General features: G+C 45.2%; 2 protein-coding genes and 1 long non-coding RNA gene across 8 annotated transcripts in view; 1 reads left to right on the forward strand and 2 right to left on the reverse strand.

Annotated features, from left to right (window-relative positions):
- LOC120059025 (nuclear transcription factor Y subunit alpha-like) overlaps positions 1-5,363 on the reverse strand; it is a 25,482-nt gene extending 20,119 nt beyond the window's left edge. For 2 of the 3 annotated variants that reach the window (XR_005478080.1, XM_039007790.1), the window contains exon 1: positions 5,077-5,363. The gene's annotated coding sequence lies outside the window, so the exon portion shown is untranslated. Of the gene's footprint in view, positions 1-2,932; positions 3,534-5,076 lie in introns of those variants that run through there. The other variant, XM_039007791.1, reaches the window with a different exon arrangement.
- LOC120059026 lies at positions 4,557-8,390 on the forward strand. Of its 4 annotated transcripts, none has more exons than XR_005478084.1 (4): positions 4,557-5,243; positions 6,338-6,431; positions 6,596-7,313; positions 7,381-8,390. It is a non-coding gene; the product is annotated as an uncharacterized LOC120059026 (long non-coding RNA). The 4 variants fall into 4 exon arrangements; XR_005478082.1 differs by having other exon boundaries at positions 4,557-5,622; positions 7,381-8,389; XR_005478083.1 differs by having other exon boundaries at positions 4,557-5,539; positions 7,381-8,389.
- Positions 8,391-9,129: 739 nt separating this feature from the next.
- The window catches only part of LOC120059027 (sortilin-like), a 39,662-nt gene continuing 35,667 nt past the window's right edge, over positions 9,130-13,124 (reverse strand). The window contains exons 18-19 of the mRNA XM_039007792.1: positions 11,643-11,766; positions 9,130-11,442 (exon numbers count right to left, since the gene is read on the reverse strand). Coding sequence (XP_038863720.1) covers positions 11,428-11,442; positions 11,643-11,766 — 139 coding nt within the window. The 3' untranslated portion in view covers positions 9,130-11,427. The remainder of the gene's footprint in view (positions 11,443-11,642; positions 11,767-13,124) is intronic.

The raw sequence follows: 13,124 nt of genomic DNA on the forward strand, positions 1-13,124 counted from the left end.
GTGGTCAAACAGGGAAATGGTTCCAATCGTTTTTTCCCCCACCATTCATTTTCCCCCATAGGGGATTTTAGAAACACTTAAAATAAGGGACGTGTTTCGTGTAGGCTTACCCTGACGTGACGTTTTGATAACCGTGTAAATCTGTCTAGCACAACGTGACTTATCAATATATTTGCCTGTATTTACCCCCAAAAATTAGGTGCTAAAGTGGCTGTCATAAAGAACTATAAATGCCATGATAATCTGGACGAGACTGCCGAATGGAGGCAAAGGTTAAAAAAAATCCCTAGATTAACTATATAATGTTAGCTACATGTAGTAATGAATAAATTGGCAAAAAAAAATTCAATGGACAATTCTGTGAACTGTCTTGTGCAAGTTTTAAATTGACAAAATACCTGTTAGCAAAGGTGTCCGCTAGAGATGACGTGCAAGAGCTGGCTGGGATTTGTAGTTTTTCATGATGCCTACGTTGATGCTAATTAGGATTTTCGAATCTGAGAGTAAATAGAGTCAAATATATGAATAAAAGTCACCTTGTCCGAGAGAGATTTACATGGTTATCAAAACATCACGCCAGGGTAACCCCGTCTGGCATTTCTAATGACCTTGTTATATACACCAAGTTGCTCTCTCAGAATATCATAATGGACCTGCAACTTTGACTTTCTCCACTTCCGCTCTATAATTTCCCTTTAAATGTATTTGTTTCCTCACCACATCCAACGGGCTCTCGGTTTGGATGTGTCCTTTTTCAACTTTACTGGAGCTATGGCATCGGTGGTTGCCCTTCATTTGTTATTAAAGTTATCAACTACATCATCACATGAGGAAGGCAGAATAGGTGGTGGTGTATTGTTCATACACAATAAAATCTGTAGCAACTTCAGAGGTAAGATAGCGTTTCTTAATAATGCGTTCAGTATTACCCTGTGCTGTGGGCAACAAGGCAGTAAAAAATATAGTTTTGATCAGATAAAGAAACATCAACAATAGAGGATATGTCAGTAGAAAGCCTCTTGGTAATAACCAGGTCCAGACTATGGCTGTGGTTATGGTTATGGTTTGGCCCAGTAGAAAGCCTCTTGGTAATAACCAGGTCCAGACTATGGTTGTGGTTATGGTTATGGTTATGGTTTGGCCCAGTAGAAAGCCTCTTGGTAATAACCAGGTCCAGACTATGGCTGTGGTTATGGTTATGGGTGGGCCCAGTAGAAAGCCTCTTGGTAATAACCAGGTCCAGAGTATGGCTGTGGTTATGGGTGGGCCCAGTAGAAAGCCTCTTGGTAATAACCAGGTCCAGACTATGGTTATGATTATGGCTGGGCCCAGTAGAAAGCCTCTTGGTAATAACCAGGTCCAGACTATGGCTGTGGTTATGGTTATGGCTGGGCCCAGTAGAAAGCCCCTTGGTAATAACCAGGTCCAGACTTATGGCTGTGGTTATGATTATGGCTGGGCCCAGTAGAAAGCCCCTTGGTAATAACCAGGTCCAGACTATGGCTGTGGTTATGGTTATGGCTGGGCCCAGTAGAAAGCCTCTTGGTAATAACCAGGTCCAGACTATGGTTGTGGTTATGGTTAGGCCCAGTAGAAAGCCTCTTGGTAATAACCAGGTCCAGACTATGGCTGTGGTTATGGTTATGGCTGGGCCCAGTAGAAAGCCCCTTGGTAATAACCAGGTCCAGACTATGGCTGTGGTTATGGTTATGGCTGGGCCCAGTAGAAAGCCCCTTGGTAATAACCAGGTCCAGACTATGGCTGTGGTTATGGTTATGGCTGGGCCCAGTAGAAAGCCTCTTGGTAATAACCAGGTCCAGACTATGGCTGTGGCTGGGCCCAGTAGAAAGCCCCTTGGTAATAACCAGGTCCAGACTATGGCTGTGGTTATGGCTGGGCCCAGTAGAAAGCCCCTTGGTAATAACCAGGTCCAGACTATGGCTGTGGTTATGGTTATGGCTGGGCCCAGTAGAAAGCCTCTTGGTAATAACCAGGTCCAGACTATGGTTATGGTTATGGCTGGGCCCAGTAGAAAGCCTCTTGGTAATAACCAGGTCCAGACTATGGCTGTGGTTATGGTTATGGCTGGGCCCAGTAGAAAGCCTCTTGGTAATAACCAGGTCCAGACTATGGCTGTGGTTATGGTTATGGCTGGGCCCAGGAGAAAGCCTCTTGGTAATAACCAGGTCCAGACTATGGCTGTGGTTATGGTTATGGCTGGGCCCAGTAGAAAGCCTCTTGGTAATAACCAGGTCCAGACTATGGCTGTGGTTATGGCTGGGCCCAGTAACATGTTGGATAAAGTCCATAGAGCAAAAAAGATTCATAAATTCAATGGCCTTTGTCAACATGAATATTACAAATCGGCCAACACAATGATTTGTATCATAGTTCTCAAGGACAACAGACAATAGTTCAGAGAAATCAGTAAATAAAGTGGGGCAGTGCTTTGTTGGCCTCTACAGGGTTATAGCCAGCACTGGTGGCTGACATTTAAACAGTATAGCATGATGCTCAAAAGACCTAAAGTTGCCAAACAAAATGTCCTTACAGCTGAGAGCATTAATAATAATAATAGAGGCTGCCACCCCACACCCGTTTCCCGATAGAGTATGAAAAGCTGTAGTCCAGGGGGAGGCTTCAATAAGAGCGGCACTAGTCGGATGACAGCCATGTTTCAGTGAGAAACATGCAATCCACTTTGCGCTCAGTAAAAGAGGTCATTCACAAGAAAGGTTTTTATTTGTGATTCCTCTAACATTTAAAAGCGCCACATTCAATGAGTGTGGGCCACTGCCTCGAGGTAACCAATGGAATAACAATCAAATAATGAACATTTGACAGTCTCCAATCTTTTAGAATGGTAGGAAATGACAGTTTGTATCAACTCACTAGAAGGTGGAGTTAGAGGAAGCTAAATTAGGTTACTCACAATAACCAAAGTGCCATTTCTACAGGAGTCGAAACGCTTTCCAAGTCCTCTGTTGCTTATTCTGACAGGGAGAACTGGAGCACTACCAGGCCCTGTCCGTCAGTCTCTAAAACAGTTTGATGTTGTTGGAAATAATCCTGAAACCCCTGCGGTTAGGGTGAATCCCGTCTCTTTTAACTTTAATGTGGCAGGTGAGGAGGAGGTTAATTATCATAACCTGCTACCTACGTTCTCCTAACCTGCTACAAAAGGTAACTTGAAAACCCCATTGCGAGACAGACTCTGCATACTATCCATTTTTGCTAACTTTGCTTTGTCTTCAGTCTAGCCTGAGTCCAAAGAACAGGAAACGATTAAACCACAGAAGTATATGAAAATATGTGGTCTTCGGTGATGGTTTTATTGGATAGCTAGCAAATTGTTAACAATTACCCATTCCTATAAGTGAGTACTATTTTAAATGTTAAATAGTAAACATTGGTTGCCAATTATATTACATGACTGTTGCCTTGCTTCTAAGGGTGCGTTTGTAAATTCACTCTGGCTATCTACAGCGATTTCAGAGCACTCTCGCCTGAGTGTGCCAGAGCGCAGAATAACTGACGAATTTACGAATACACCCTAAGTGTATTGTGATGGTAACATTAATGACACTTTTTGTTTTATTTTTATCTCTGCAAGCTAGCTTGACTTGATATAAAGTTATTTTATTTTTAATCAAACTAGGCAAGTCAGTTAATAAGAACTAATTCTTATTTACAATGACGGCCTACCCCGGCCAAAACCTAACGACGCTGGGACAATTGTGTGCCGCCCTAAAGACTCCCAATCAAAGCCGGTCATGATATAGCCTGGAATCGAACCAGGGTCTGTAGTGACACCTCTTGCCTTAGACCGCTGCGCCACTCGGGAGCCCTTGGAGAAATACATTAGAGAAAGAAGTTGAGGAAAAAGTAACTGAAGATGTTTTATTATCAACTGAAACCTTCAGTCTTTGTTTGATACTGTTGCTAGCAAAACATTTCGCTAGGTACTGTACACCGCTAACGTTAGTTAGCTTGAGAAAAGGCCAAAATATGATCTTAGTTAGCTAACTGGATAGTTTACTAACTAGCAAGTAAACAACTGAAACTGTCTTGAATGAAAAGGTCATATTTTGCTATCTCCCAAAACCAATGCGATCTCTGAGGAGAGACTGTCCATCTTGCATTAAACACTACAATTGTCTGTAGTGGGGCACTACTCAGTTTACATGATGTACAGAGTAATTATATAATTTTGCGCATTCGGTTAGGGGTGGGGGAAAAAATAATACTGCTGCAACCTGATTGGCTAAACATTCGGGATTAACATTTAGCCACTTGTGTTTCATAAGAAAAGTATGCATATTTTGTCACATTCAATAAAAGTCAAGGAGGAAATAGAAGCTTATGCAGCCTGAATTGAGAATGTTTTAGATACGAATGTATTGCCGGCTGCATACAATGCGTTCAGACAGCAAACTGAAACGACTCAGTATCGCCATCTGCCGACCATATGCTGCAGAATGGCCTGCATACACCAACCATCATGCAGCAAATCAATACAAAAGCTAGCTACATTTGTTGAAGGGCATATTGTTGCGCCGAGTTTTGTTTTGTCTTTGTTCTAGCTAGCTAACAATTACTGTAGCCTACCAAACATTTAGTCTTTGTTTGATACTGTTGCTAGCAAAACGTTTCGCTAGGTACTGTACACAGCTGTATACATAGCTTGAAAAAAGGCGAACATATGATCTTAGTTAGCTAACTGGATAGTTTACTAGCTAGCAAGTAAACAACTACGGTAGTCTGTAGAAAGTCTCACATACAGAGCGGAGGCATGTTGGAAATGCATGCATATTTGCGTATATCATTGGCTTTGCTTACAAAACGACACCATTATTTATTGGCTTCATTCAAACCCAACGTTGCATTTATCGTGCAACTCTATCTCGGTCGCGCAAGTTGACTAGCAAGGAATTAGTTTTACTAACATCATACTGAAATTAGAGTTCGTAATTTAACATTCGATTCCTGTATTTTGTAGCGTTAGTAATTTGGTTGGTCAATGACAAACCAATCCGTGCCGACAACTAGCATAGCCTTCAATCGGACTTCTCTTACCGTGTCTTCGCTGTCCGGTATCCTTCTGATTGGCTCCAGTACAGGGTTCTAAAGCCCAATCACCAAAGTGAGCGGACAAAATGGCGCAAAAGAAACAACAGCGATGTCGAAGAGATGCATGTGACCTTTTAGACGAAGATAGACGAAAATGGCCGATCTATCACCCGGTATTTATTTTAGTATGTAATCTCTAACAAGCGTTACCACTGCATAAATTAGTAAAAATGCATCAATATCAATGCATTTAGGAAAATAATGGTTTGTTGTCTGGTATTTTCGACCAAGTAGAGACTTATTTTTATACCCCACTCCAGTAGGTGGAAGTGTGTGCAGATGTAGGCTGTGTTTGGGACTGGCGACTAGAATGTTTGCGGAAGTGCCACATTGTTTCCACGTGATAAGCAGGCATAGCCAGATATTTTTAAGCAAATTATATCTGGTCTAGCAGGAGAATCTTATTTGGGTGAATAAAATGGTTAATTCTGTCTATCCATGTTAGCTAGACACCTGGTTGTGGTTGAACACGTTGTGATATGTTAAATGGATGTAAGTTAGCTATCTAGATGCATACTCCTTTCCGCTAAGGCGTTCGGTTCTGTATACTAGCCAAGGTTACTTTCCATTGCATTGTGGTTATTTCTGTTAGGTTACCTTTTTAGCTAGATCTGACTGAATAGAAGACCAGGGGGAGAAAAAAAAAAAAAATCTGCCCGATTTAGAGTTTTATTCAAGTAGTGTCTGGTAACCAGTGGTGAGCCTTCAGGTCTCCCTGATAGCCTCCAGGGTTGGCACAGTGTCTACATGCAAGCAGCGATGCCTGGATAAAACAGAGGCAGACACACAGGGCCTCGGCCCACAAAGACAATGGGAGGGAGGAGAGGTTTGAAGAAGATATGGGTGATGTAGGTGACAAGGTCCCGGCTGGGCTCAGTTGAGAAACATCTATCCTAAAACTGAATCATAGGCATAGCCTGGTCCCACATCTGTTTAAGTGGCCATTCTGACAACCACCGCGAGACAGTTGGCGATGCAAAGATATCTGGGACCACCAGGCTATTGAAGGGTGCCTGTTACTGTAGCAGAATGACATGTTGATGTGCTGGTTAAAAGCACTGCCACAATGGTAGCTTACATGGTACACTAGCCACTTTCACCCTGTCAGTGATCGTTCCACACTGCATCTAAGATAATATCATATTTATCAAGTCATCACTCCACACACTCTAGGCCTAATGCCGACTGTCACCTTCCCTGTTTTCAGTGAAGAGAGGAGACTGAGCTGGGACGCCATGTAGCAGATCAGGTGAGGAAGCTCCAGAGAGGAGACTGAGCTGGGACACCATGCAGCAGATCAGGTGAAATGTTACTAAATAGTCAGAAAGAAATGTAATGTGTATGACATGTTTGATTGTCTGTCAGGTAGAAGAGGGAGTCATGTTAACTTTATTTCTTACATTTCTATCTGCATCTTTGTGAATGTTTTGCCTCAACGACTGACCACACCAATGACTCACCCCAGGTATCTGAAGCAGGAGCTACCAGAGGAATGGACCGTTGACCATATGTCCGAGGGCTTCTCTTTCCATCGTGACATCTTCCTCAGAGTCCTCCGGAGCAAGTTCACCCCCACCCCAGAGAGGAAAGGGAAACAGGACTCCAGCATGTGGGCCAGGCTGAGAGAGCAGGCCCTACCTGGAGGTGGGGCAGGGTAGACGGCAGGCCCTACCTGGGGATAGAGGAACAGGGTAGGCGGCAGGCCCTACCTGGGGATAGAGGAACAGGGTAGGCGGCAGGCCCTACCTGGGGATAGAGGAACAGGGTAGGCGGCAGGCCCTACCTGGGGATAGAGGAACAGGGTAGGCGGCAGGCCCTACCTGGGGATAGAGGAACAGGGTAGGCGGCAGGCCCTACCTGGGGATAGAGGAACAGGGTAGGCGGCAGGCCCTACCTGGGGATAGAGGAACAGGGTAGGCGGCAGGCCCTACCTGGGGATAGAGGAACAGGGTAGGCGGCAGGCCCTACCTGGGGATAGAGGAACAGGGTAGGCGGCAGGCCCTACCTGGGGATAGAGGAACAGGGTAGGCGGCAGGCCCTACCTGGGGATAGAGGAACAGGGTAGGCGGCAGGCCCTACCTGGGGATAGAGGAACAGGGTAGGCGGCAGGCCCTACCTGGGGATAGAGGAACAGGGTAGGCGGCAGGCCCTACCTGGGGATAGAGGAACAGGGTAGGCGGCAGGTCTTACCTGGAGGTGGGACAGGGGAGGCAACAGGCCCTACATGGAGTTAGGACAGGGAGGCAACAGGCCCTACCTGGGGATAGAGGAACAGGGTAGGCAGCAGGTCTTACCTGGAGGTGGGACAGGGAGGCAACAGGCCCTACCTGGGGATAGAGGAACAGGGGAGGCAACAGGCCCTACCTGGAGGTGGGACAGGCAACAGGCCCTACCTGGGGATAGAGGAACAGGGGGACAGGGTAGGCAGCAGGTCCTTCCTGGGGGTGGAGGTGGGACAGGGTAGGCGGCAGCTGCCTGGCTCTGACAGCAGCAGTAGCACACCAGCCATGCCACCCAAAGGAAGTGGCACAGGTGCCTTGGTCCTCCTGACCAGCCAGAGTCTGATACCCAGGGAGGGGAGGATTGCCCTAGACCCATGACTATTGGAAACAGCCCTGCTCCTCCGGCCTCATTACCCACCCGCTCTCAACCGTACCCACCCTGCACAGCAGACGCACCTCAGGACAAGAGAACTCTAGAGAGAGGAGGAGAAAGACGAGCAGATGGAGAGATGGGATGGAACGGCGTTATCAGAGGAAGAACTGGAGGCACTAATGCAGTCTACAAAGCCCTGGCCTGTGGTACAGAATGGAAAATAGTTATTTTCTTCTGAGGGAAACTTCCTGTACAGAATCTGAAGTTGAGATGTTTATATTTTGATGATTTCTCTGTAATGTAGTAATATGCAAACTTTATTTAAAGATGACAATGACTGATAATGCCACATTATTTATCTGTTAAGGTTTGATTTTACATTCTTGTATCATCAAGTTGTTTTTCTGAACGTTAACAAAATAAAATCTACTCTTATGCAATATATATGAGCAGAAAACTTAAAGGAACAAGTTGATTTATTAGCCAATAACCCAAAGCAAAATCACCTCAATTATATTGAACTACACAGCAGATACAAAGATGTAACGATTCCAGAACTTTCTCACATTGTATTATTACTTTATACAGCCATTTTAAAATGTAATAGATGTCACCTTTCAAATCTCAATACATAAAACCTTCATGAATGAATCATTCAGAACAGGTGTCTTCCTCGTGTTTCAGCAGCTACAGTACGTGTTGGCTTGGCTCTGCCAATTGAGATTTCGCCGATTCTTTCCAACCTGTGCAAATGTGGGTATAGTAATGTACAAACCAAATATAGGTTGGATGAAACATTGCATTTGTCTGTTTCACAATGGACAAATGAAGCTGTATTGCATGATCAGGGAGTAAAATTAAATTGGGTTATGTTGTTTCCATTGCATTATGGGTAGAGGAGAAGTCTGAGGACTATTCTACAAAACAACAGGGTAGTTGGTATTGCAGGTCACCATGTAATGTCTTATTGGTTTGAATTCTTGGAATGGAATTGTTATTAACATTGTTCTTACTGTAGTTAGCCAATCATGGGGTGTCATTGACAACGTGTGGTAAGGATACACAGACAGATCTGATACTTAGAAACATCTAAACAGGCAGTACATACACTCGCCACTCGTTGGGAAGGCACAGACCCTACCCCCCGCTACTAGACAGACCCTACCCCCCGCTACTAGACAGACCCTACCCCCCGCTACTAGACAGACCCTACCCCCCGCTACTAGACAGACCCTACCCCCCGCTACTAGACAGGCCCTACCCCCCGCTACTAGACAGACCCTACCCCCCGCTACTAGACAGGCCCTACCCCCCGCTACTAGACAGGCCCTACCCCCCGCTACTAGACAGGCCCTACCCCCCGCTACTAGACAGGCCCTACCCCCCGCTACTAGACAGGCCCTACCCCCCGCTACTAGACAGGCCCTACCCCCATACTAGACACTTTACAAGCATTTGTGTATGTGACCAATAAAATGTGATTTGATTTAGATAACCATCCACACAATAAGTTACATTACTGCACTCAGAATCAATCAGATCATTCTAAATAAATAAAAGTCCACCATGTAAAAGGGACGTATAAGACACCAGAAGAGATAGGAAGAGGAAAGGATTGCACAACAAATGTTTTAAAAAAGCAAACTATTGAGAGAGAGAACATGTGACTCCACAGTATTTAAAGTAGCCTAGTTCAAATGGGAAGCTATCAGCGTCTTGTTTTTCAACATTCAAGCCTACAAGAACTGGTAAGTTAGCTTCTACTGTACATGTATTATTCTAAAAACAAATTGTATCTGACTATAGTATTAGGAACAAATAGAAACCGCCTGTCAGGTGTATACTCCCAGTTGGGAGACATGGGTCATTCTAAGGCCATCGTTCCAAATGGGCTTCCGAGGCTAGAATGACCCTAGTCTAGGTGAAACTTAAGTCAATGACATTTTTCAGGTAATGTGGTGGCCATAATAAGATGTGTGATTCAGTAGTATCAGCTCATCATATTCAGATACGAGCGTACAGTACATACAGACAGAGGTGTGTTCTACACACTGAAAACAGGCACGCCAGTGGCAGAACGCCTGGACATCCATGCAACGTTGTTAGCTTAAAAAACTATTTCTTCTAACAAAATGGCTTCGTCAAAGATGTCCAGATCTCTGTAAGTTACTACATTTCTAAAATGTGCTCTTAGCGCCTGTGTTTACGTCGATAGATTCCTATAGTCCTTCCTTCACACTACTTTCACCAGTGTAGGATTAGCTCAATATATTAAACATAAGCATCATTTGTATAGAGAAATGAGGCATGAGGCCAATAGCTATTTGTTATACTACATTTCCCCCCTCTGACTCAAACTAAAACAGACGTTTTTTACAGCTTTAGGCAGTCACAACTGCATACAATGTTTAGATAGACTTATTCTATTGTTCCAATATAGCCAAATCTTAACTTGAGATATAAAAAAACCGAATTTTCACACCATTGACATCAATGCATGATTTAGGAGGTGAATGTTTGAGTTAGGTACAAATTTATCATGTTAGGATTTCGTCCCTTTAGAGGAGGTTGATTCCGGCTATGAAAGCTTAGCGTGTTGATACAGTGGATCTAAACATGTTATTGCTATCCAACTTTAAATGCTTACACTTGCATCTTATCATTTAGGCAAAATAGTTAAAAAATAGTTAAGAATAGGGTGGCTTGGTAGAATAATTTTACCAACCCATAGTAACCAACTGCAACCTATTTACCATAGTCCCAACCCCGAATCACATCAATGAAAAATCTTTATGTAAGTGCAGGGGAGGGGGAAAAAGGACATGTCTTCAATAGAAACGTATACGTAATATTTCCCAAGATCCCCAGTCCCAAGCAATGGGAGAGGCATGAATAACCCGTAATGTCATGGTGCTGTTTACATTCACTTGTTTGAAGAGTCTAGCTACAGTAGATATTAAGAGAAACTCCCAATGACCATAAAACAGCTTCTAAAACAGCAGTTCCATGATTCCAGATTCACCAGCAGTCCAGAACCATCACATCATTCCGTTCCAACAGAAAAGGAACTTGGAGAATATATATATATTTTTTTTTAAATCAACCACAACACCACTGCTCTCCTGCTGAATTCTGTCTGTCTCTCACTCAGATCACATGATGAGAGCTGCACTAGAACAACTCTCCGCCAGGTGCTGGAAGGTCAGGGGTTAGAGGGAGGGAAGGAGGAAGTAGCAGGAGGCGAAGGAGAGAGCAGCAGCAGCGAGCCTCTGGTTGTACAGATAGAAGAAACGTGTTCTTCGATGTAGAGCAGTGAGCCTCAGGACAGACAAGAGACTAGATTCCCCTTGTAGCTGCAGGAGTCTCTGGGTTGTAAAGGACAGACAGGAGACTAGATTCCCCTTGTAGCTGCAGGAGTCTCTGGGTTGTAAAGGACAGACAGGAGACTAGATTCCCCTTGTAGCTGCAGGAGTCTCTGGGTTGTAAAGGACAGACAGGAGACTAGATTCCCCTTGTAGCTGCAGGAGTCTCTGGGTTGTAAAGGACAGACAGGAGACTAGATTCCTCTTGTAGCTGCAGGAGTCTCTGGGTTGTAAAGGACAGACAGGAGACTAGATTCCTCTTGTAGCTGCAGGAGTCTCTGGGTTGTAAAGGACAGACAGGAGACGAGAAGGTCCTCTTGGGAGCTGCATGTTCAACCTGTTACTCCAGAAGATCCTACAGAAGCACAGAGAACAAAAACATTTCTATGAAAGTGGACTTTTCACAGAAAGGACTAGAGAAAACACTGAGGCAATGGAAAGACAGCCATTCCCCCTACCTAAGTATTGACCTATATTGCATCTGTTTAATACGTGCTAAGGCCACACAAATAACCAAATAAAAAGGACGTGTAAGTGTTTCTATGGTAACATTACCTCGTCTGAATCGTCGTGGAAGTCGGCCATGTTGCTGGCCTGAGTGTGGTTGCTGTCTAGGGGTTCGTCTACTCCCTGGGCCTCGGCATGCTGCTGTAGGACAGAGTAGCTGTGTACCAGGAACCTGGGGGAACCAATCAAAACACAGATACACTGAGACCCTTAAAACACGATTGTTGTGCCAGAAACTAACTGGCTCGGCATAGCTCGGCTCGGCATAGCTCGGCTCGGCATAGCTCGGCTCGGCATAGCTCGGCTCGGCTCGGCATAGCTCGGCATAGCTCGGCTCGGCTCGGCATAGCTCGGCTCGGCTCGGCATAGCTCGGCTCGGCATAGCTCGGCATAGCTCGGCTCGGCATAGCTCGGCTCGGCATAGCTCGGCTCGGCATAGCTCGGCTCGGCATAGCTCGGCTCGGCATAGCTCGGCATAGCTCGGCTCGGCATAGCTCGGCTCGGCATAGCTCGGCTCGGCATAGCTCGGCATAGCTCGGCTCGGCATAGCTCGGCTCAGCATAGCTCGGCATAGCTCGGCTCAGTATAGCTCGGCTCAGTATAGCTCGGCTCAGCATAGCTCGGCTCAGCATAGCTCGGCTCAGCATAGCTCGGCTCAGCATAGCTCGGCTCAGCATAGCTCGGCTCAGCATAGCTCGGCTCAGCATAGCTCGGCTCAGCATAGCTCGGCTCAGCATAGCTCGGCTCAGCATAGCTCGGCTCAGCATAGCTCGGCTTAGTATAGCTCGGCTCAGCATAGCTCGGCTTAGTATAGCTCGGCTCGGATCATTAGAAGCCCTCTACAGCTCTCTCTTAAACTACTGATCAGCCTCTTTGCGCTCTGCACTTCTTTGTGGATGTACAGTACCCCTTTACTTTTTACAGCCTTGTTCTAAAATTGATTAAATATGTTTTTCCCCCCCTCATCAATCTACACACAATACCCCATAATGACAATGCAAAAAAGGTTTTCAGAAATGTTTGTAAAATGTATAAAAAAATACAAAACTGAAATATCACATTTACATAAGTATTCAGACCCTTTATTAAGTACTTTGTTGAATTACAGCCTCAAGTCTTCTTGGGTATGACGCTACAAGCTTGGCACACCTGTATTTGGGGAGTTTCTCCCATTCTTCTCTGCAGAGCCTCTCAAGCTCTTTCAGGTTGGATGGAGAGCGTTGCTGCAGAGCTATTTTCAGGTGTCTCCAGAGATGCATGATCGGGTTCAAGTCTGGGCTCTGGCTGGGCCACTCAAGGACCTTCAGAGACTTGTCCCGAAGCCACTCCTGCGTTGTCTTGGCTGTGTGCTTAAGGTCATTGTCCTGTTGGAAGGTGAACCTTTACCCCAGTCTGAGGTTCTGAGCAGGTTTTCATCAAGGATCTCTCTGTACTTTGATCCATTCATCTCCCTCGATCCTGACTCATCTCCCAGTCCCTGCCACTGAAAAACATCCCCACAGCATAATGTTGCCACCACCTTGTTTCACC

Source organism: Salvelinus namaycush, chromosome 14, assembly GCF_016432855.1.
Source record: "Salvelinus namaycush isolate Seneca chromosome 14, SaNama_1.0, whole genome shotgun sequence".
Classification (NCBI taxonomy): Eukaryota; Metazoa; Chordata; class Actinopteri; order Salmoniformes; family Salmonidae; genus Salvelinus; species Salvelinus namaycush.